General features: G+C 57.4%; 2 protein-coding genes across 9 annotated transcripts in view; one reads left to right on the forward strand and one right to left on the reverse strand.

Annotated features, from left to right (window-relative positions):
• The first annotated feature begins 6,242 nt into the window (after positions 1-6,242).
• STK25 (serine/threonine kinase 25) lies at positions 6,243-17,788 on the forward strand. Of its 4 annotated transcripts, none has more exons than XM_080798353.1 (12): positions 6,243-6,396; positions 6,745-6,867; positions 11,880-12,110; positions 12,881-12,937; positions 13,488-13,596; positions 14,160-14,317; positions 14,403-14,588; positions 14,895-15,040; positions 15,220-15,334; positions 15,531-15,602; positions 17,084-17,220; positions 17,365-17,788. In XM_080798353.1, exons 2-12 carry the CDS (start codon positions 6,838-6,840, stop codon positions 17,402-17,404), a joined length of 1,281 nt encoding a protein of 426 aa, XP_080654479.1. In that variant the 5' UTR covers positions 6,243-6,396; positions 6,745-6,837; the 3' UTR covers positions 17,405-17,788. The 4 variants fall into 4 exon arrangements, with proteins under 4 accessions (XP_080654479.1, XP_080654480.1, XP_080654481.1 ...); XM_080798354.1 differs by having other exon boundaries at positions 6,243-6,334; XM_080798355.1 differs by having other exon boundaries at positions 6,248-6,307.
• The window catches only part of FARP2 (FERM, ARH/RhoGEF and pleckstrin domain protein 2), a 110,954-nt gene continuing 108,305 nt past the window's right edge, over positions 17,669-20,317 (reverse strand). For 2 of the 5 annotated variants that reach the window (XM_080798351.1, XM_080798350.1), the window contains 4 exons: positions 19,968-20,128; positions 18,910-19,017; positions 18,586-18,737; positions 17,669-18,370 (listed from right to left, as the gene is read on the reverse strand). In XM_080798351.1, coding sequence (XP_080654477.1) covers positions 18,301-18,370; positions 18,586-18,737; positions 18,910-19,017; positions 19,968-20,128 — 491 coding nt within the window. In that variant the 3' untranslated portion in view covers positions 17,669-18,300. Of the gene's footprint in view, positions 18,371-18,540; positions 19,018-19,967; positions 20,129-20,317 lie in introns of those variants that run through there. The other 3 variants (XR_013966536.1, XR_013966537.1, XM_080798349.1) reach the window with 2 other exon arrangements.

Here is a 20,317-nt window from a genome sequence, read left to right on the forward strand (position 1 = left end):
CCCGTAACACCCTCCTCTTTCCCATTCTCTTCATCCACTGGGTTTCGGGATCAAGGCTGTTGGGTGACCACTGTGTGACAGGGAAGCCCCTAGGGATGGGCTCAGCCATCTGCACCTTCCCCTCATTGCAGTCTGTGTCCCTAGGAGAGGGAGCAAGGCTGTTCCCCTCACCCCCTCCAGCCCCCCCCATGGTGGCCTCCACATTCTCTCATCCCTGCCTGGTTTAAAGTCTGAGAGGCCTGGAGAGTCCCCTCTGGGACCTACACCCAGGGGCAAGGTAAAGTGCCCAAACTGCTCGATCCCTCCCACCTAGGGAGGTGGTTCTGGTCTACTCTCTCCCCATCCACCCCGTCCCGCCCCTGCTGCCAGCCCACTGGCCCTTTGGACAGGGTGAGCTTCTGGAACCCTCCCAAGATGAGTCAGTTCGACTGGACATTGTCCAAAAGAGCCCACGTGTCTGAGCAGAGGCTTCTGGCTCATCTCACCCCAACCCTGGGCCCCAGAGCAGGGGTTCTGACCCTGTACCTGGGTCACTGGGCCAGTGGGATCATTCTAGGCCATGAAGAGTTGAGACAGGCCTGGAAGGGGCCCCAGAGAGAGAAAACACTCACCTAAGGCCAGTGGGCCTCCAGATGCTAAGGAAAATCTGAGCCCAGGCAGAGAAGTCCCATCTCAAGGGGGTGGCACCAAGCTCTGGCCACCTGGGCTCCTGTCCCTCAGGCATAGCCTCTGTTGGAGAGAGAAGCTATTCTGTGAAGTCCGGGAAATCTCCCCAGATCCCCCCTCCCCAACACTTCTTTCCCCACCCAGCGCATTCTGAACCTGGAAGCCTGGGCTCCCCGCTCCATCAGGGCACTGGGTGGGCTGCGGGCTTACAGCCTCACGCACCTGGGTCACTGGACAGAAGAGGGGGCTGCCTGCCAGAGGAAAAACGTGCAGTCCCCCAGAATGAGCCCCTAGCCCTGCTTCCCATCCTGTAGCAGTGTGGGTGGGGGGAAACTCTGGGGACAGACAGACGCCTGTGCATTCCTGCCCCACAGGACCCCCAGCCTCGAGCTCTGGGCCAGGAGAGGCAGGATCCAGGCCGCCTTCCCAGGGGCGGGGTGGGAAGGATGGGGGGACCACTGCCTGGGGCAGGGTCACAGCATAGTACACCTGCTGAGCTCACAGCGGGGGGGGGTCATAGAAGAGAACAGGGTGCTGGGGTGGCCCTGGGGGTGAGGGGGCTCCACAAGACAGAGGGCTCTGTGGGAGGAAGGCGGGTCTGCGAGACACAGGGGTTCGTCAGTGGGGGGAGGGCTCCACGAGGGGGCTCCACGGGTGGGGGGTGGCTCTGCAAGGGAGCTCTGCGATGGGTGGGCGTGCTCCGTGAGGGGGCTCACCAGGGTTGTGCATGTAACCATAGTATTCCTGGCGTGGGTGGACCACTCACTCACCCACTGGGGGGCTTCTGGCTTATCTCCATTTGGGGGCTGTAAATAGGCATGCTGTAGACATTCATACTCCTGTTTTTCTGTGAAGATAACTCATTTCTCTAGGATAAGTAGACAGGGTTAGGAAGTCGGGGTCACATGCAAGGTGTAGGGTGGACTTAAGCAACCGTCCGGATGTCGAGAGTGGCTGCACCGTTCTACATTCCGACCATTTACACCCTATGAGAGCTCCAGTTCTGCGTCCTCTCCCTGGTGACTGAGGGGTTTGCAGGGATGCAGGAATTTCAGTGCTAAAACTGGGAAGCTCCTGGGAAAATTAGGGCACTTGCTACTGTCAGTAGTTTTTATTTTAGCCAATCTTTTTTATTTAAAGATTTTATTTATTTATTTATTTGAGAGAGTACTCAAGCATGCACAGTGGGGGAGAACAGCAGAAGGGAAGAGGGGGAAAGGATCTTAAGCTGACTCTGCTGAGTGTGGAACCCAAGGCGGGGCTCGATCTCACCACCCCCCAGATCACGACCTGAGCCGAAACCAAGAGTCGGACGCTCCACTGGCTGAGCCCCCCAGGCGCCCCTTTAATTTACTGGTCTTGAGCTCATGACCCTGAGATCAAGACCTGAGCTGAGGCCAAGAGTCAGATACCAAACCAACTGAGCCAGTCAGATACCCAATTTATTAAATTTTAAATTTCTTTTTATTTTAGCCATTCTAATATGTATGTAGATAGTACCTCACTATGGTTTTAATTTGCATTTCCCTGATAGTTAATGATGGTGAGCACCCATCCGTGTGGTTTTACCATTCATATGTCCTCTTCAGTGCTATGCTGTTCAAGCCTCGTCTCAATTTTTTTTTAATTGGGTTGTTTTCTTTCTTTCTTTCTTTTTTTTTTTAAGAATTTATTTATTTATTTACTTGACAGAGTAAGAGAGAGAGAAGTCACAAGTAGGCAGAGAGGCAGGCAGAGAGAGAGGAGGAAGCAGGCTCCCTGCTGAGCAGAGAGCCTGATGCAGGGCTCAATCCCAGGATCCTGAGATCATGACCTGAGCCGAAGGCAGAGGCTTAACCCACTGAGCCACCCAGGTGCCCGAAACTGGGTTGTTTTCTAACTGTTGAGTTTGGAAAGCTCTTTCTAAATTTCATACACACACATATACATATATATGTGTGTGTGTGTGTGTGTGTGTGTGTGTATGTATATATACTGTATATATATGTATACATATACAACTGTATATATATGTAGATATATATCTACATCTCTCTATATATCTATATATACATATATATACATCTATATGTATGTATATGTATATATGTATATGTATATATACACATATATACATCTATATATAGATATATATACATCTATATATATCTAGATATCTAGATATATATATATATCTACATATATATATATATATCTACATCTATATACAGTTGGAAGTGTGATTTGCAGTTTTTTTTCTCCCAGTCTTGTAGGATGTCTGTTCCTTATCTTAGCAGTGTCGCTCTGAAAGCAAAATTTAAAAACCTGTTGAGGTCCATTTTATCACTGTGTTTCTTTATTTGTAGTAAAATACACATGACAGGGCACCTGGCTGGCTCAGTCAATTAAGCATATGCCTTTGGTCATGATCCTGGGGTCCTGGGATCAAGTTCTGCATTAGGCTCCCTGGGAGCCTGCTTCTCTCTCTCCTTCTGCCCCTCCCTTGTTTGTGTGTTCTCTCTTTCTCTCTCAAGTAAATAAAGAAAATCTTTTTAAAAATACACAAAACATAAAATATGCAATGTATAGTTCAGTGGCATTAAGTAAATTCACTATGTTGTGTGACCATCACTACTATTTCTAGGACTTTTTTTTTTCTATCACCCCGAACAGAAACTTTGTCCCTAATAAGTAATTGTAAGGGCCTATTTAGCCAGATGGATTCCATCTTGGATTAAACAGTCATTTTGTTGTTTATGCAGTAAAACTGCCCCTGCCCCCCTCCCCTCCCCGACAGGGGACTTACTTAAAAGCAAGCCCGGGAAACCAGTCCTGGGTAACAAAGCCCAAATACAAGGGTGGGTCAGGCCAGGTGGAGGTATCCAATCAGTGGGGGCACGTACTGTCTCCCTAGCTACCAAGGAGTGTGGGTCCTGCCTTTTGGGCGCCAATTCTGACCAAGGTGATAGACTGGTTCAAATATCTACTAGGGTAAATTGTAATTCGAGTGGTCACTTATGTGTGACCTAGCATGACTGTGCAGATTTCTCTGTGTGTTACAATCTCATTGGCCACCTGTGTGTGGCCAGGCCTAACCACATGGCCTTTGCCCTTAAAAGCTAGTCTGTAAGGCAGAGAGAGGTCGCCTCTTTGTAAGGGGCGGCTCTGGCCAGTCGGTTTGATTCTCAATGCTTGGCTCGAAATAAAGCTTTGCTTGGCCTTTGCTTTGTATCAGTCTTGCTCCTTTAATCACGGACCCATTAGTGGAGGACCTTTCAGTAATAATTCCCCATTCCCCTCCCCAGGCCCTGGAAACCTCTCTTCTTTCTGTGTTTTGAATTGGCCTATTCTTGATGCCTCATATGTATGTAATCATATAACATTTTCCACTTTGTGAGTGGCTTAAGTCTGCTGGCATAATTTTTTTTTTTACTTAAACTTCATTTTTTCAGTGTTCCAAGATTCATTGTTTATGCACCACACCCAGTGCTCCATGCAATACGTGCCCTCCTTAATACCCACCACCAGGCTCACCCAACCCCCCACACCCCTCACCTCCAAAACCCTGAGTTTGTTTCTCAGAGTCCACAGTCTCTAATGGTTCCTCTCCCCCTCCTGTTTCCCCCAACTCCCTTCTCTCCTTCTCCCAATGTCCTCCGTGTTATTCCTTATGCTCCACAAGTGAGACCATATGGTAATTGACTTTCTCTGCTTGATTTATTTCACTCAGCATAATCTCCTCTAGTCTGATCCATGTTGATACAAAAGTTGGTTATTCATTCTTTCTGTTGGAGGCATAATACTCCATAGTATATATGGACCCTATCTTCTTTATCCATTCGTCTGTTGAAGGGCATTTTGGCTCTTTCCACAGTTTGGTGACTGTGGCCATTGCTGCTATGAACATTGGGGTACAGATGGCCCTTCTTTTCACTACATCTACCTGGCATAATTTTCTTTAAAGATTTATTTATTCATTTGAGAGAGAGAGAGTGTGTGTGTGTGCATGCGTGAGTAGGGGGAGGGGCAAAGGGAAAGAATCCATGACCCATGAGATCATGACCTGAGCTGAAACCAAGGGTCACATGCTTAACCAATTGAGGCACCCAGGTGCTCCCGGAATAATGTTTTTTTTTTCTTTTTAAAAAAAGATTTTATTAATTATTTATTTGATAAAGAGATACAGCACAAGCAAGGCAGGGGCGCGGGGTGGGGGGAGGGGAGGGAGGAGTGGCAGAGGGAGGCTTGATCCCAGGACCCAGGGATTACGACTTGAGCCAAAGATGGTTGCTTCACCAACTGAGCTGCCCAGGCACCCCTGGCATAATGCTTTCAAGGTTCATGTAACATGTGTCAGAACTTAATTCCTTTTCTATTTCTTTTTTTTTCCCCCTTTAAATTGTGATATAATACATATAACATAAAACCTACCATCTTAGCAGTTCTTTTTAATTTTTTTAAAAAGATTTTATTTGTCAGAGAGAGAGGGAGAGAGATGGCTCAAGCAGGGGGAGCTGCAGGCAGAGCAGGCAGAGGGAGAAGCAGACACCCCGCCAAGCAAGGAGCCCCAAGCGGGCTCCATCCCAGGAGCCTGGGATCACAACCCAGACAGAAAGGCAGAAGCTTGATTGACCGAGCCACCCAGGTGTCCCCCATCTTAACAGTTCTCAGTACATTTGCACTGTTGTGCAACCAATCTTCACAACTCTTTGTCTTGCAAAACAGAAACTGTGTCCATTAAACATTAACTCCCCATTTTCCCTCCCCCAGATCCTGATGCCCACCATATATACTCTGTATCTCTATAATTTTGGCTCCTTTAGGGACTTCATATATGTGCAAACCGTACAGTATTCGCCCTTCTGTATCTGGCTTGCTGCACTTAGAGTGACGTCCTCTAGGTTCGCCCATGTCACAGCAGGTGTCAGAATGTCCTTCCTTTTGCGAGCTGAACAGTAGTCCGTGGCTAGTGTGCCCCACACTGTTTCTCAGTCAGTCCCTCCAGACATACTTGGGTGGCCCAACTGGCCACAGCCTACAGAATAGGGCATCACCAAATGCCCTCCATGGTGGAGCAGAGGAGGGAGAAAGAGGGGAGTGAGGAGAGGATGAAGAGCAGAGGGAGGGGAGGTGGATGGAAGGGACCAGGACGGAGGACAGAAAGGGGGTGGGGGTAAGGGGAGGAAAGGGCAGATGGGGATGCAGGGTATTGGGAGGGAGGACGGAGCGAGAGTGGGAGGGGATGGAGACAGGTGGGGATGCGCGGGCGAGGGGAGAACAGGAGGAGGAGGGCGGGAGGGAGAAGGGGGTGGGGGCATGCACCGCGCTGGGCGGCCCCAACCCTAGGCTGCTCTGCCCCCACCTGGCCCCGCCTCCAGGCGCGCCCCTCCCCAGGGCCTGCTGGGAGACGTGGTCTAGAGCCGCTCAGGAAGCCCGACTCCGAGTCCCAGAGAGCCCCGCGACACTGCCCTGCCTCGAGGTTTGGCGGGAGTTGTAGTCCAGCGCCGGCAGACACCCGAACCCGGAGCGAGCGGTGGGACTCGGTGTCCCAGAGAAACCCGCACTGAGTTACGTCATCGCGCACCGCTCTTGCCGTCGACGCCGCTGGGCTTTCTCCGGCCACCGCCGCCACTGCCGCTGCTTCGCGGGCTAGAGGGCCCGGGTATCCCCGGGCGAGAGGAGGCTGCGGGTGGGAGCCTTCGCGGGCACTGAGGAGCGGGACGGGGGAGGCCGGGATGGAGCCCCCCGGAGGTGGGCGCGCTGCCGGGTGGGCCCGCGCCTGGGGCGGTTGAGGAGGGGGCCGGGCGGTGGGAGAGGGTCGAGCAGTAGGGACCGTGGGGCGGGTGGACGGTGCTGAGGGACCCGGGCGGGGCTGGTGGGGGGGGGCGGGCGCGGGGAGGGGCGGGGTTTGGGTCGGGTAGGGCGCTGGGGGCGGGGCTCAGCCGTAGCGGGCCTCAGGGGGATCGGGCACGCGGCCCTGGGGGGGCGCAGCGGGCCGGGTGGGTGAGGCCCTCAAGGGGCGACATGGGTGGGGGCGCCTGGCCCGGGGAAGCCCCGTGCGTCCCAGTGGAGCGTGGAGCGGGCCTGCTCTCCTTCCAGTTGATTGAAGCGAGGAAGCCGGGTTCCAGAGTCTCCAGGCGGGACCTCGGGGCGTCCTGGGGCCGCCACGGATGGTCTGAGGGCATCGCAGACATGGCTCACCTCAGGGGATTTGCCAACCAGGTAAGACTGGTTTCTGGGGTTTCTGGGGAGCGAGGGGCCCGCCCGAACTCCAGAGACCGGAGCACTGGCCAGCATTTGTGTCACTAAGGGGTGTCTCTCCTGAAACTCGTCCTGGGCTTCCCAAAGCGCGGGGCCCACAAAGGAGCGGGGCCAAAGGGCAGACGTTGGTCGGGACCCGGGTGATGCATATCCCCGGGCCCGGGAGCCGTTCGGGGGGGCACAGACTTGTGGAGGCAGCTCCCGTGGAGGACCGTGGAGTGCCTGCAGAGCCTTATCCCAGGCGCAGGCCTGGGCCGCTGGGGCGGGACTCGTTGGGAACCTGGATCTTCCCATTGGGAGGGTCTTGGAAGGTCGGGTTCCACACTAGACCATGGGACTGGACCAGGGTGGCCACATTTGGCTGGGGCAGAGGCTGGGGGGACTCCTTGTGAACAGGCAGGCAGGAGGAGCTGGGATGTGACTGAGTAGCGTTATGCTGAGGGCTAGAGTCTCCCTTGAGGGGGATGAGAGTGATGCTGGGAAGAACCTGTGTCACCTGGGCTGGAAGTCTTGTGGGGAAGGTGCCTGCTGTGCGTCGTTTCTGATTGATCATTCCTGCCCTTCCCCATCCCGAGCCTCCTGGAGGTGTCTGGCCTTATATGTTAACCTGCTGACCTCAGGGGCCTTCCGTGGTGTGCCCTGAGTGTGCCTGGAGCAAGCACCCACTGCTGGCACTGGGAGGGTAGGGTCGGGGCAGCCAGCATGGGGGCTGGTCGTCTGTACCCCCTCCTGTTACTTCAAAACAAGCGTAAGCTGAGGCTGACGTGAAATCGAGGAAACCACTCCGACAGCCAGATTTTCTTCCCTGCTTGGCTCTGTTCTCCTTGAAGAGTTGTCTTGGGCAAGATTTAGGCGGACTGCTGGGGTTGGGATGGTCAGCACCCTTTGCTTCCCTCTGAGTGCTGAGTGCGGGGGGTTGGGGGGGAACTGTAATGAGGGAGGAGCAGGAGTCCTATGGACCAGACTTGGGGGAAGAGGAGCCAGAGAGGGGCTCAGCTCCAGACCCAGGGTTGAGCAGGGCATCCTGGACCAGCACACGGGGACCGGGCCTTGCTGACCCATGCTCAGCAAAGCTAGCAGGTTCTTCATTCGTTTTGACACTGGTTTCTGGTAAACCACATGCCTGTGACACTGTAGGAAAGTCGGCCTCCAGCTTGTTTTTGGGAGCGTAGGACAGAGTTGGTGCCCGGGACTCAGCCTAGTCCTGGTTCTGGTGAGTGACAGGAGCTGCGGGGAAGGCACCTGGGGAGGAAGTGGGGCATGTGCTGAGTGACTTCGTCAAGCCCCACCTTGTAACTCCCACCACTATTGTTCCCACCTCCACACGATGCCACGCGACCACGTGTCATGGGCTCCGGGATTTATTTCCATTCTTCAGATGCAAAGGTGCTAACTAGAAAAAAGAACTGAGTTGGGAAAAAAAAAAAAAACACTCACCTACGTGACACTTAAGCATCCAGGACACATTAATAGGGCGTTAGAGGCCGTCACTCCTTGTGCTAAGCCTTTTATGTGTTTTATCTTCTGTAATTCCTCCAGCACCCTTATCACAGGGACTCTTGTTACCCTAGATTTAAGAACTTGATGCTTAGAAAGGTTCGTTGGCTAAAAAGTGTTAGATTGAGGCTTCAAATCCAAGTTTGTGTGGGGCTGAAGCTCTCAGCTGTCCCGTAATCAGAAGGCAGGATCTGTCTTCAAGGCTTCATTTCTTCTGGAAGTGGAACAGAAATATCCTTTACCATTCTTATTTTCCTTCTTGGAATACAGGAAGAAAAAAAATGCTGTGGGAGTAGTTCCCGTGGGTCCCAGGATGAGAAATTGGAGCTGTGAGCCACATCTGTCCCTGTGGGCCTATGGTGCTTGGTGTCAGGGCTGGGTGGCCAGGTCACACCTGCTTTGGGGGTGCAGGTGGGAGGAGCTGGGGAAGGGACCCCAGGGGAAGGAAGCCTTCTGTCCTTTCAGAGGGCAGTAGGCTCGGCCTCTGTCAGTGACGGGAAGCCTGGTTTTCTCTGGAGGCAGTGGTCATTGTGACTGTGTGGGTCCTGCTTCCCCACAGCCTGTGCTCCCGCCGCAGTCATCTCCCCTCCGCCTCGCTAGTTCCTGCCCTCGGGGCCAGAATGGCTGCAGGTGTCCTGGCACTATGGCTGCCCCGCCTGTTGGGTGCTGTCTGGGAATGGCTTCACTCCCTTCATTTTGTGGGGTGACATGAACAGCAGACTTGCTGCCAGGTGGTGGCCCCAGATCTAGAAAAAGGCCTAGAAAAGCAGCCCAGATCCAGGAGCTGCCTGCCTTTCCTTCCTGCTGGAGCTGCAAACACAGGGACCCTGTGGTATGCTTGTTGTGTGAGGGTCCTAGGCAGGGGCATTCCTGTCACGCTGTCTGCTGAGCTGACTGGCCTGCAGTGGTGGGGACTCCAGGAGGGTGAGAATTGGGGGTTAGGGCCTGGAACTCTGACTGCAGGTTTCCTGTGTTCTCCCAGGCGAGTGGAGGTATGAGTGCCTCATCAGGGGGTTTCCCTAGTCGGGTTGCTGTGGTGGGTCAGACAGACACCTTCGGACCTGGGTGGGGACTGACGTGGGGTTCTCAGCAGGGGGCAGGGGACCTTGAGAGGCTGGGGTGTGCTCTGGGGCTTGTTGGTGCTGCTGGGTGTCAGCCCTGCCTCCTCCAGCTCTTCTCTGAGGCCGCCTTAAGGAGGGGGACTTTCTCTCCAGCGACAGAGGACGCTGTCACGGCACCAGATGGACTGGAGTTATTGGGCATTGCTCTTGGGGTGTCCCATGGGGCTGAGGTAGCCTGTCTGGCTCCGGCATGGTAGACTGCACTCTGGGGGTGGGGGTGGGGCACTGAATAGGGGACGATGGCTGAGCGAACTGAAGGAGCCTTTGGGAAGGTGGGAAGGGGCCATGTGGGCCTCAGGGACTATGTCCTGGACCACATTTCCCTGAGAAGCCTGGGACTGAGCATGGGATGGTGAGCTCCCCCCACCGGAGGCAGAGATGGCTCTGCCTTGGCAGGAAGGTATGTTCGTGCTGACTGCCAGCTGGTGGCCCGTGGTCCTGGAACTGATGGCTCCCCCCATGCTAGGCCTCTCTCTTGAGTTGGGTGAGTTCTGATCTTGTGATCTCACTCCATGCACACCATGAAGACCACTGAGCGGCTGTGACTCACAGCCACAGGCCTGGCGTGCTCTGATTTCCTTCAGAGCATGTGCAGCCGAAGCGGAGCTACCCAGCAGCTGGGCACGAGGGACCTGAGTGCCACTCGGCTTTCTGTGTCCCTCTGAAGCCTGCAGCTGTGGCTCTGAGGACTCGCCAGAGCTTGGCCACATACATCCGCTGCGCCTTGTCCGCCGTGTGCACTGACTTGGGGACTGGACTGCCGGTCCCGGTGAGGACCTGAGGACAGCCACGTTCCGTAACTGGCTGGGCCCGGCTGAGCCCTCAGTGCTGATGAGGCAAGCTGAGCTGGGATTTGTTTTCCTTTTATGCCTCAGCTCTCTAGGTTGGCACCAAGATGCCCCCTTGTTGATAGGTGCTTGGGGATGTGGGGACGGAGGCTACTCTCTGTGAGTCTGAGTCTCTGGGCCTGGGGAAGCCCTTTCTGCCCCTGTCTGGACAAGACACTAGGCCCTATCCTCACCTTCGCCCCAGGCCCCAAACCCCTGCTTGGGTCCCAGGGCTCCCAGCCCCATCTTGTCTCTCTGGTACTGTGCCGACTGCCTCCGACTCTGAAAACATAGTGGCTCGGTGTTCTCGGGAGCCTAGGGAGCCATGTGGAGAGGGGCTGGGGACCCCCTGGGGTGTTGCCGTCCTGCATGGAGCCCCCACGTTGAGCCGTCTCAGGCCACGGATGGGCACCCCTCTGTTGGCTGTGTCCTGCTGCTCAGACGGCTAGGTGCCCTCTGTTCCAGCCACTCAGCACCCCTCAGGCCTTGTTGGAATTTCAGCCCTGGGACTGTGCAGTCTTCTGGGATGCTTGTACATCTGGGATTCAGCATCCAGGAGAGCATCGGTTTTCAGCTCTGTGCTGGTGTCAGCGTGTAGCTGTCCTGAGGACTGATGGGGGCGAGAAAGGGAGCCCTTCCTGAGGGGTGTGGCTTGCAGGTGTGCAGGGAAAACCCAGATAATGTGTGCTGGGTTTTCTGTTTTAATTCATAGACTTTGTTGTTTGAGTCTTCTGGGCTCACAGGAGAGTGAGTGAGTGCCGCCCATTCCTCCCCCCTCCCCTGAGGATCTCCGCTTGCTACTAACATCTCAAGGCTTGCTTTATTTTATGTTATTTTTTTAAAAGGTTGTATTTATTTATGTGACAGCACAAGTAAGGGGAGTGTGAGAGGGAGAAGCAGGCTCCTTGCCAAGCAGGGAGCCTGACTCGGAGCTCGATCCCAGGACCCTGGGATCACGACCTGAGCCGAAGGCAGACCAACTGAGCCACCCAGGCACCCCTCGAGGCTTGCTTTAGTGTGGCATGTTTGTTATAAGGGAAGAGGCAGCACGGGTCTGTTCTTACTAACTAGGCCTGTGGTTCATGAGAGACTCTCTCGCTGTTGTCCCCACTGTTCCCTGCTGTCGCACTGGATGGCCTCGCTGTCCCCACGGTTGCATGGGACAGCTTTATTGTCCCCGCTGTCATAGGGGATGACCTTGCTGCCATCCCCACTGTTGCACGGGATGACCTCACTGTCCCCATGTCCCTTTACATGTGTTGTGCCTCACTTGGTCCTCCCCATGTGTGGGCCCTTTATGGTTCTCCTACCTCTCCACGCCCTGAGCCCTTGCCCAGGGCCCGGGCTGCTCTGCTCCCAGAGGATCTTGTCCTTTGTGTGGAGGGTACATTTAGTTTTTCTGAACAAAAAGAGATAAAAGAAGAAAGAAGAGAATGTGGGTGATTTCCCTGGCTCCTCATTTTGGGGATGGTCACCTCGGCCCGTCCTGCCACCCCCTTGACCGGCTGCCCGCCACGTGTCCCCGCAGCACTCGCGCGTGGACCCAGAGGAGCTCTTCACCAAGCTGGACCGTATCGGCAAGGGCTCCTTTGGGGAGGTGTACAAGGGCATTGACAACCGCACCAAGGAGGTGGTGGCCATCAAAATCATCGACCTGGAGGAGGCTGAGGACGAGATCGAGGACATTCAGCAGGAGATCACCGTGCTCAGCCAGTGTGACAGCCCGTACATCACCCGCTACTTCGGCTCCTACCTGAAGGTGCCTGGTGGGCGGGCTCTGTGCTGGGCCTGCTTAGCTGGAGGCTGGGGACAGCCGACCCTGGCCCAGCCTGTGTCTGGAGGGCTTGAGTGATAATGCCCAGTGTTCCATGTGGTTGGAGCTAGGGGGCCCCTGGAAGCCCCTCTACCTGCTCAGAAGGCCTTGGTTGGGTCTGCCCCTGCCGCTGGGGGACAGTGGGGTGGAGAGGCCTGGTCTGAAAGGTGAGGGACCGCAGCAGTTGAACATAGACCCAACTTCACAGTAGAGTGGGTCACCCAAAAACAGCTGCCCCAAGGGCCAGGTGGGCATGTGGGATGTGAGTAGGGTCTGGTTAGCTGTGAAGGGGCCATGGTGACCCATCCCCTGGCTGTGGGCATCTCCAGGACTGGGGCAGTCCCCATGGGACAGTGTCTGGGAAGCCCTGCCGGGGGCACTCTAGGACCCCTGCAGCCGGAGCCCAGGGGGAAGGGGGATGCTTGGGGTGCAGGTACGTGGAGGCCGAGTGCTGACTGGGCCTGCCATCTTCCCGGTCTGGTTTTTGATGGGGCGTCGGCATAGGGGACTTGGCCACTGGTCCATCTGCAAAGTGGTTGCATTGGGGGTTTGATGTGAGGGGAGCTGAATGGGGCTGGTGGGGCCTTCTTGTGGTGGGTCCCTGAGGGGCTGGAGGCCCAAGTCACTGCTGCTGGGGAGAGTGTGTCCTGGGGGCCTTGCCCCGCTGTCCCGCTTAGTTCTCTGCCCCGTGCTGACAGGTGTTTCTCTGATCCCAGAGCACGAAGCTGTGGATCATCATGGAGTATCTGGGCGGCGGTTCTGCGTTGGACCTGGTGAGGTGTAGGCCGCAACGGTGGGCAGCAGCGGGCAGCTTGCCGTGGGCAGGAGCAGACAGAAGAAGGTTGCTGTGGGGCTGTCCTGGCAGCACTTCCAGACCACTGGGGACCCCCGGCCGCCTCTCCCTTGCTGTTCTGGTGTATTACGTGTTGGTTAGGAGCCATTTAAGGCCAAGCACAAACTGCTATTGGCGGTCCCTTTCTGCTGCTCGTGCTAAAGGGGTCCTGCGCCTGTGGGGTGCAGGCAAGTAGGAGCCCCCAGGCAGACAGGCCCAGCAGTGTGGCCGGGACCGCCTTTGCAAGAAAGAAGAAAGCAGGGTATGCGCTCTCAAGAGTCTCCCCTACTCCCACCTGGCTCTGTGTGTGGGGCTTCTTCTCATCCAGGAGTTGTTCAGGGAATAGGAGGTCCCTGCTGTCCACAGGGTAGCCCCTCCCTGGGTAGAGAGGGGGTCGAGTTAGGGCCCTGGCAATGGGTCTGGAGGGGCATGGAAGGAAGGGCTGGTCTGTGTTTGGGGGTGCCTGAGGCCCTGCCACACTTCCTCTGCAGCTCAAACCTGGCCCCCTGGAGGAGACCTACATCGCCACCATCCTGCGGGAGATCCTAAAGGGCCTGGACTACTTGCACTCGGAGCGCAAGATCCACCGAGATATCAAAGGTCCCTGTGCCCCCACCCCGACCTTAGAAGTGCCGGGGTGGGAGGTGGCAGGTCACTGTGAGGGGGTGCATCTGGGTCTGCTGGGGGCCTGGGACCCTGTAGCTTGACGCTTCCGGCCTCGACTCTTTCCTGGCGTTGGAAACTGAGCAGTTCTGTCGAATAGACAGTAGTCGCCTATTCCTGTACAGGGCCAACGCTAACTTTGCAACCTTGTGAGGAAGGACAGTCCTCGCCCGTGGTCCCCCATCCGAATGTCTGCCCCACCCTGGCAGCCAGCCCTGCTAAGCCAGGGAGGCTGTGGGGAGCGTGAGGCCAAGGGTCAGAGTTCCCTCTGCCTGTCATGCCGTGGCTCTGCTCCCGGGGTTTGTCATGAGACACTGGGGCCCCCTGTGCATTCAGCTACCCACCCGGGTCTCTGGCCCGCTGGCTGGAGAGGAAAGCTCAGATCCCTGAAATGGATGAGCTGGTGTCCCCAGGTGGCGGTGTGCTTCCTCGGGCAGCTGTGTGCAGGGTGGGGCCCGGTACGGGGCTGAGGGTGACACCCGCTGTCCTGTGTTGAGCAGCTGCCAACGTGCTGCTCTCAGAGCAGGGTGATGTGAAGCTGGCGGACTTTGGGGTGGCGGGGCAGCTCACGGACACGCAGATCAAGAGGAATACATTTGTGGGCACCCCTTTCTGGATGGCACCCGAGGTCATCAAGCAGTCAGCCTACGACTTCAAGGTGGGCACAGTGGTAGGGAGGAGGGTGGCCGTGGCACAGCCTGGGGAACCCCCAGCAGCCATGTCCTGTCTGGGTCTCTGTCCAGGCTGACATCTGGTCACTGGGGATCACAGCCATTGAACTGGCCAAGGGCGAGCCTCCGAACTCTGACCTCCACCCCATGCGCGTCCTGTTCCTGATCCCCAAGAACAGCCCGCCCACCCTGGAGGGCCACCATAGCAAGCCCTTCAAGGAGTTTGTGGAGGCCTGCCTCAACAAAGACCCCCGATTTGTAAGCTCTGGCTCTTGGGGTGGGCTGGGAGGGGCCTGAGCTGCTCTGAAACCCGGCCCCTTCCCTGGGCCAGGTGCCTCCCCCACCCCCCCCGTCCCCCGCCCTAAGCCCTTCCTGATCTGGGTGGGACCTGCCAGGAGCTAGCTCTAGAGAAGCTTGTGGAGTGGGTACACCCGGGGATGGAAGGCGTGTCCCCCCCAGTTGCCTCTTCCCACCAGGTGCCCCGGGGAGCAGGGAGCCCTGGGGCCCGAAGGCAGAGCTCCAATGTCCCTGACACCCGGTGATCTGCGTCCTTCTGCCCTGCAGCGGCCCACTGCCAAGGAGCTTCTGAAGCACAAGTTCCTCGCGCGCTACACCAAGAAGACCTCCTTCCTCACCGAGCTCATCGACCGCTACAAGCGCTGGAAGTCAGAGGGGCACGGCGAGGAGTCCAGCTCCGAGGACTCGGACATGTAGGGGCCCTTGTGGACGGGGCACAGCCTCACGGTCATGGGCCCCTGAAGCCCAGGCGGGCCTACGTAGCATTTAGGGCCGTGAGGTTGCCTCCAAAATAAATGGGAGGCTCAAGAAGGTGTGGGACTTGGGACCCTCAGCCCCGAGGACCCTCACAGCCCTTCGTCTTCTGCTCCAGTGATGCAGATGCTGAGGACGGAGAGCAGGGTCCCATCTGGACGTTCCCCCCCACCATCCGGCCAAGCCCGCACAGCAAACTGCACAAGGGGACTGCCCTGCATGGCCCCCAAAAGGTCTGACCTGGCCAGGCGGGTGGGGGAGCTGCTTCTGGGGGAGCTGCTTCGGGGGTGGCAGGTACCCTGGGGTGGGTGCTTCCCCAGGCTTTGCCTTGTAAGGAGCACAGAAATTTGGGGGAGGGAGCACACCTGCCCCCTGGGAGCGCGCAGTCTTCTCTGCCCTGCTCACCCTGCCCTGGCCTTGACCTTGCAGTCAGCGGAGCCTGTCAAGAGGCAGCCGAGGTCCCAGTGCCTATCCACGCTGGTCCGGCCTGTCTTTGGAGAGGTGAGGGCCAGACACTTTCTGCACGGTGTTAACATGAGGTGTATGATGAGGGGTGCTGACCAGCTGCCACTGTTGGGGTTGGTTTCCAGGCCCCTCGGAGCCTACTGGGGTTGCACCAGGATCTGGGGGCCAGGCTTTCTGAGCAAAGGAGAAGTGGCTGGGACAAAGGACCTTTATGTGATCTTTCTGCGTTCTCAGCCTGCTGGGGTCCTTGAACAAAATTAGTGTTCTGTAACCTTTTATTCTGAATTGCAAACAGAGGGACCGGTCACCTGTTTAGAGAGCTTGGGAGGCTTAGTTCTCGGTGATGGGTGTCCAGCCCAGGGCAGGGAGGCCTCAAGGGTGACTCCCCAGTGGTCCTGTCACCCTACATGTCACCTGCTGATGGGTGGTAATACCCCAGGAATACAATGCCGCCACGTACCCCCACACCCTGGTTGTGGGCCTGGTTCCCACCGTAGGTGACAGCGGAACTCGGAGCCCAGGGAGAGAGGACTTGATGCTGAGAGGTTTTCTGAGGAAAGTGGCAGAGTGGGAGGTACAGGCAGGAGATCACCCACCCAGGGAGGAGGTTGGAGAGGAGCTGGCGGCAAGAGAGGGCCTGTCATGGGCTAGGCACCAGGAGCCTGTGGAGCTCAGCTGGACCATGTCCCCACAGGGGCAGCAAGGCCAGAGGTGGCGATTGTCACAGGGGCCATGAGCACCCTGGGCTGCTCTGAGTGGATGGAGTGGGCCTTGAGGGACTTGGGGGTGGGGTGGGGCGTGGGCTGCGGGCTGCGGGAGCTCCTGCCCAGTGTGTGCTGATGTGTCCTTGGGGAGGATGAGGGGGGGCAGCGTGGCTGCATCTGGCTCGCCAAGTGCACCCCCTGTGGCTCCTGATTCTGTGGACTGGGACTGCGGTCGAGGCTGGCAGAGGGGTTTCCTGGGAGACACACAGGCCATTCCCCTTTTGTTTCTGTGAGGGGTATGGCAGGAGCATGGGGCTGGCCTGTTTCTGCCTGCTACCTACCAGGTCTGAAGGAGGGCAGGCATCTTCCATCTGAGGGTCAGGATGTCGTGGTCTGGCCGTGTGGGGCACTTGGGGTTTCTGGGCTGTTTTCTCAAGTCCGCTGGACCTGAGCCATGGGCTTCTGTGACCCTTGGTTGGGAGGAAGCCATGTGGTTTGCTTGGCCCACTTCTGCCTAAGAGGCTGCTGGAGACCCTTCTTGACAACCAAGATCTAATATTGCCTGGGGCGTGGGGGCGGGGCAGCACCTGCCTTTCCTGGATGTCCCAGGCCCTGGCTACAGGCTTAGGGCTGCCGGAACCCAGCCCATCCCAGCTTTGTGGGGGAAGGACCACTCTGGTCTCTGGTGCAGGTGCCAGGCCCCAGGGAGGCGCCAGGGACCCTCTGGCGCAGGCCTCTCGGGAGTGCCTCCCCACCGAGGGCCCTGTGCTCCGGCGGGAGCTCACAGTGAGGCGCCTGGGGGTCTGTCTGCAGCTCAAGGAGAAGCACAAGCAGAGCGGCGGGGGCGTGGGGGCACTGGAGGAGCTGGAGAACGCCTTCAGCCTGGCTGAGGAGTCCTGCCCCGGTATCTCGGACAAGTTGATGGCTCACCTGGTGGAGCGGGTGCAGAGGTGAGGCCCAGGGCACTTGCTGTGGCTGTCACACTGGAGACCAGGCTCTATGCATCTCTCCCCCTAGGCCCACCCATGCAGCCGCCCACTGCCCTGCTGGCCGCGCATCCGGCCTGCGCTCCAGACCAGGATTCTTCTCCGCAGGTTTTCGCACAACAGGAACCACCTGACGTCCACCCGCTGAAGGGCGCTGCTGCTTGAGGAGCACAGGGAGGAAGGTCTGACTTGGAACCCCTGTGCTGCTACGACCACCATCATCCCTCCCCGCCACCCCGGACTGAGGAGTGGGGACTGTTGGCCCGTCTGCCTCCTCGCCTGCCCGGAGGCCCCAGTGGCCAAGCTGGTTGGTCATAGATGGGCCTTGTGGTGTTGATCAGGTACCGTGTCTCCAAAGTACTCGAGTCAGCCAGAACTGGGGTGTTGGTTTTTTTGTTTTTTGTTTTTTTTTCTAAAAGAAAATGAACTTCCTTGCTTCCCTAAATGTTCTGAGGTTAAGGTGTTAGTTTTCATAGAACATTGAGAGGCTCCTGCCACTTTCAATAAAGACCCGGATTGGAGAGATGCTGGCCATGGGTGGGGCCTGTTCCTGGCTTCTGTGTCCTAGTCCTAGTACATGGTGACCGCAGGGACAGGCTCTTTATCCAGCAGCACATGCACGTTACACGAGCGACGAACAGCACGTCCGTGTACTTGAGTTTGTTAGGAAACACTGGGAACTGATGAACTGGAGGCCCGTGGGGGACTTGGCTTCCACTTCCCCAGAGGTCTGTGGGGCAGGCACCAGAGTGGCTTCTACTGGGCACGTATGCAGCACGCATCACAGGGTCCTGCTCTGGGCCAGTCCTCAACAGGTGCTGCCCGGGGAGGGGAAAGGGTGGAGTAGAGCTGGGCTCAGTCTCCACCCCGAGCTGGGCGTGCCATTTCACATGTATGTGTGATCCTCTGGGTGCCCCCCTCCGCCCCTCCCGGAGGTCACTGTGAGGCTCCCTCCCCCATCCTACACTGGGGATGCTGCAACATGGGGTATGTGCTGAACCAGCTCTGCTTCCTCGGCTCTGTCCTCGTTGGGCAGGAAGGCCTTCATGCCTCTTCCTCAGGTCGCCTGGCCCTCCCAGGTGAGCTGCCGGCTCTCTCGATCACCTCCATCCACCTGGAGATGAGGTCGGACCAGAAGCTCCCAAGATGTTCACTTGGGAGTCAAGGGATGCTCTGGTCATACCCATGGCCTTGAGCTCAAGGTTCCTCCCAAGGACAGCCCCAAACATGGAGTGAATGGGACAAAGCCAGGACTAGCGAAAATCCTAGAAGCCATGCTCAGCAGCCGCTCAGGGAACCCTGGGGGACACCCACAGACCCCAGAATTACCTCCCAAACGTGTACTTGCTCTCTGCTCGGAAGAAGTAGACATGGGATTTGAACTGGAGCTTGAAGACATGCTCCTTATGGACACCATCAGCCTCCTTGGGGATGCTCACACTGTAGCCCAGCAGCGGGAGGCTGGCCAGGGGGTAGTCGTCCTGCAAGGGGGCATGTGTATCTGCAGCAGCTGTCCCCACCCCCTGCCCTGTCCTGATGGCTGGCTACCCCTACTCGGGGGGCCTGGGGAGCCCTAAGGGCACGGGTGAAGGAGCTGAAAGAATGTGCGGTCCGTCCGCCAGGGGCATGGGCAGTCCTGTTGAACACCCTTACCTGATGAGTTTTGTAGAAGAACAAACAGAAATTGGTAAAGACCACCCAGAGCTTCTGCCAGCCATTACTGTTCTTGAATTTTCTTAGCAGATACCCTGAAAGCTGATTCTGCAGGAAAATAAAAAGCTGCTGGCCCCGGTCCGTGTCCTAGGACTCCGCCCCGAGTAGCACCTGCTCCCCAGAAGGCACGTCCACCCCTCTGGCCTTTCTCACTGAAGGCCCAGACTTCGCTTCTCTGGGTGCAGCTGCACCCTCCACATGCTCTGGGTCTGTTGGCCTGTTTAACCTTCTAACGGCAGGAGGTTTACAAATCTGGAGAATGAATTCCAGGCACTAAATAGAAGGTCACTACATTTCTCTTCCTTATTTACAGTAACTCCAGCCATGACCATCACAGACCATCACACACATGGAGCCAAGGAAACGCGGCTCTGATGAGGCACCCCAGCTCCTGGCCCTGAGCGTGGCATCCACGCGGGCAGGGCAGGAGTGCACTGCCCCTCGGCCCGGTGTTGTGAGGAGTCTGGAGTCCTGACCCAGAGATGGCCACCCTTTTGCCAGTGACCTTTCTCTCCTTAGAGCCCTCCCTGTGGGGCAAGACACAGGGCCTGTGTCAGGGCTGAGGCTGGGGGTGGTGGAGGGGGGCGGTGAGGGGGCTGTCCCTGGGCCTGTCCCCAGACTAGAGGGGGCTGTGTGCAGGCTAGGCCCCTGCTGGAGGGCAAGCCCAGGGCTCTGGAGGCTTTGGTACCCGGTGCTGCTGCTCCTGGCCCAGGTGTGAAGGGAACTCAGAAACCACTCTGAGTGGGAGGCAGTCTGAGAGCTGAAGGGCTGGAGTCCAGAGCTGGAGTCCTCCCCTCAGAGGCGTTGGAGGGGAGGCAGCAGCCCTGATGGGACGGTCAGCTCGCAGCCCTGTGGCCTCCCAGGACGCTCTGCTGTAGGGGACTTGCTAACTGGCTTCTGGCCCAAGGGGAGAGGAGGAGACCGTGCTGGCGTGGGAGTCCCCCCCCAAGCCCTCCCCATCGGCTGGCATGAGCAGGGGGAGCCCAGAGCAGCCGCACCTCGACCGCCGCGCTGTGGTCGGCTCTGGACACGCTGGTGTTTCGGTACCAGCATACGCGCACTGTGGTGTTGGCCCGGGGCTGCCCCTGGCCTTCCAGGGAGCCGAGAGAGCCGTGTGCATCCTCGGACTCCTGCTCCGGAGCGACGACTTCCATGCATCCTGGGGGAGGAGGCCACTGTCAGAGGAGATAGGAACAGGGGGCGAGTAGGGCCAGGGGTGCCCTTGGACTGGGGCTCTGCAGGGGGGCTGGGGCCTTTGGAACCAGGGAGCGCTAGGGCCCAGGTCAGCAGCAGGCGGCAAGACCATACGATGCTTCTGCTAGAAGGGCTCACAGTCCTTCCCCACCCC

The sequence above is a fragment of the Martes martes genome (assembly GCF_963455335.1).
Source record: "Martes martes genome assembly, chromosome: 3".
NCBI classification, from domain to species: domain Eukaryota; kingdom Metazoa; phylum Chordata; class Mammalia; order Carnivora; family Mustelidae; genus Martes; species Martes martes.

What these genes read in the sequence shown, in the direction of transcription:
- STK25 (XM_080798352.1), top strand. Translation starts at nt 6,670, where the DNA reads ATGGGTGGGGGCGCCTGGCCCGGGGAAGCCCCGTGCGTCCCAGTGGAG. An exon ending in GATCCACCGAGATATCAAAG is followed by an intron (nt 13,597 to 14,159) that starts GTCCCTGTGCCC and finishes TGTGTTGAGCAG; the next exon opens with CTGCCAACGTGCTGCTCTCA. An exon ending in AGTCAGCCTACGACTTCAAG is followed by an intron (nt 14,318 to 14,402) that starts GTGGGCACAGTG and finishes GTCTCTGTCCAG; the next exon opens with GCTGACATCTGGTCACTGGG.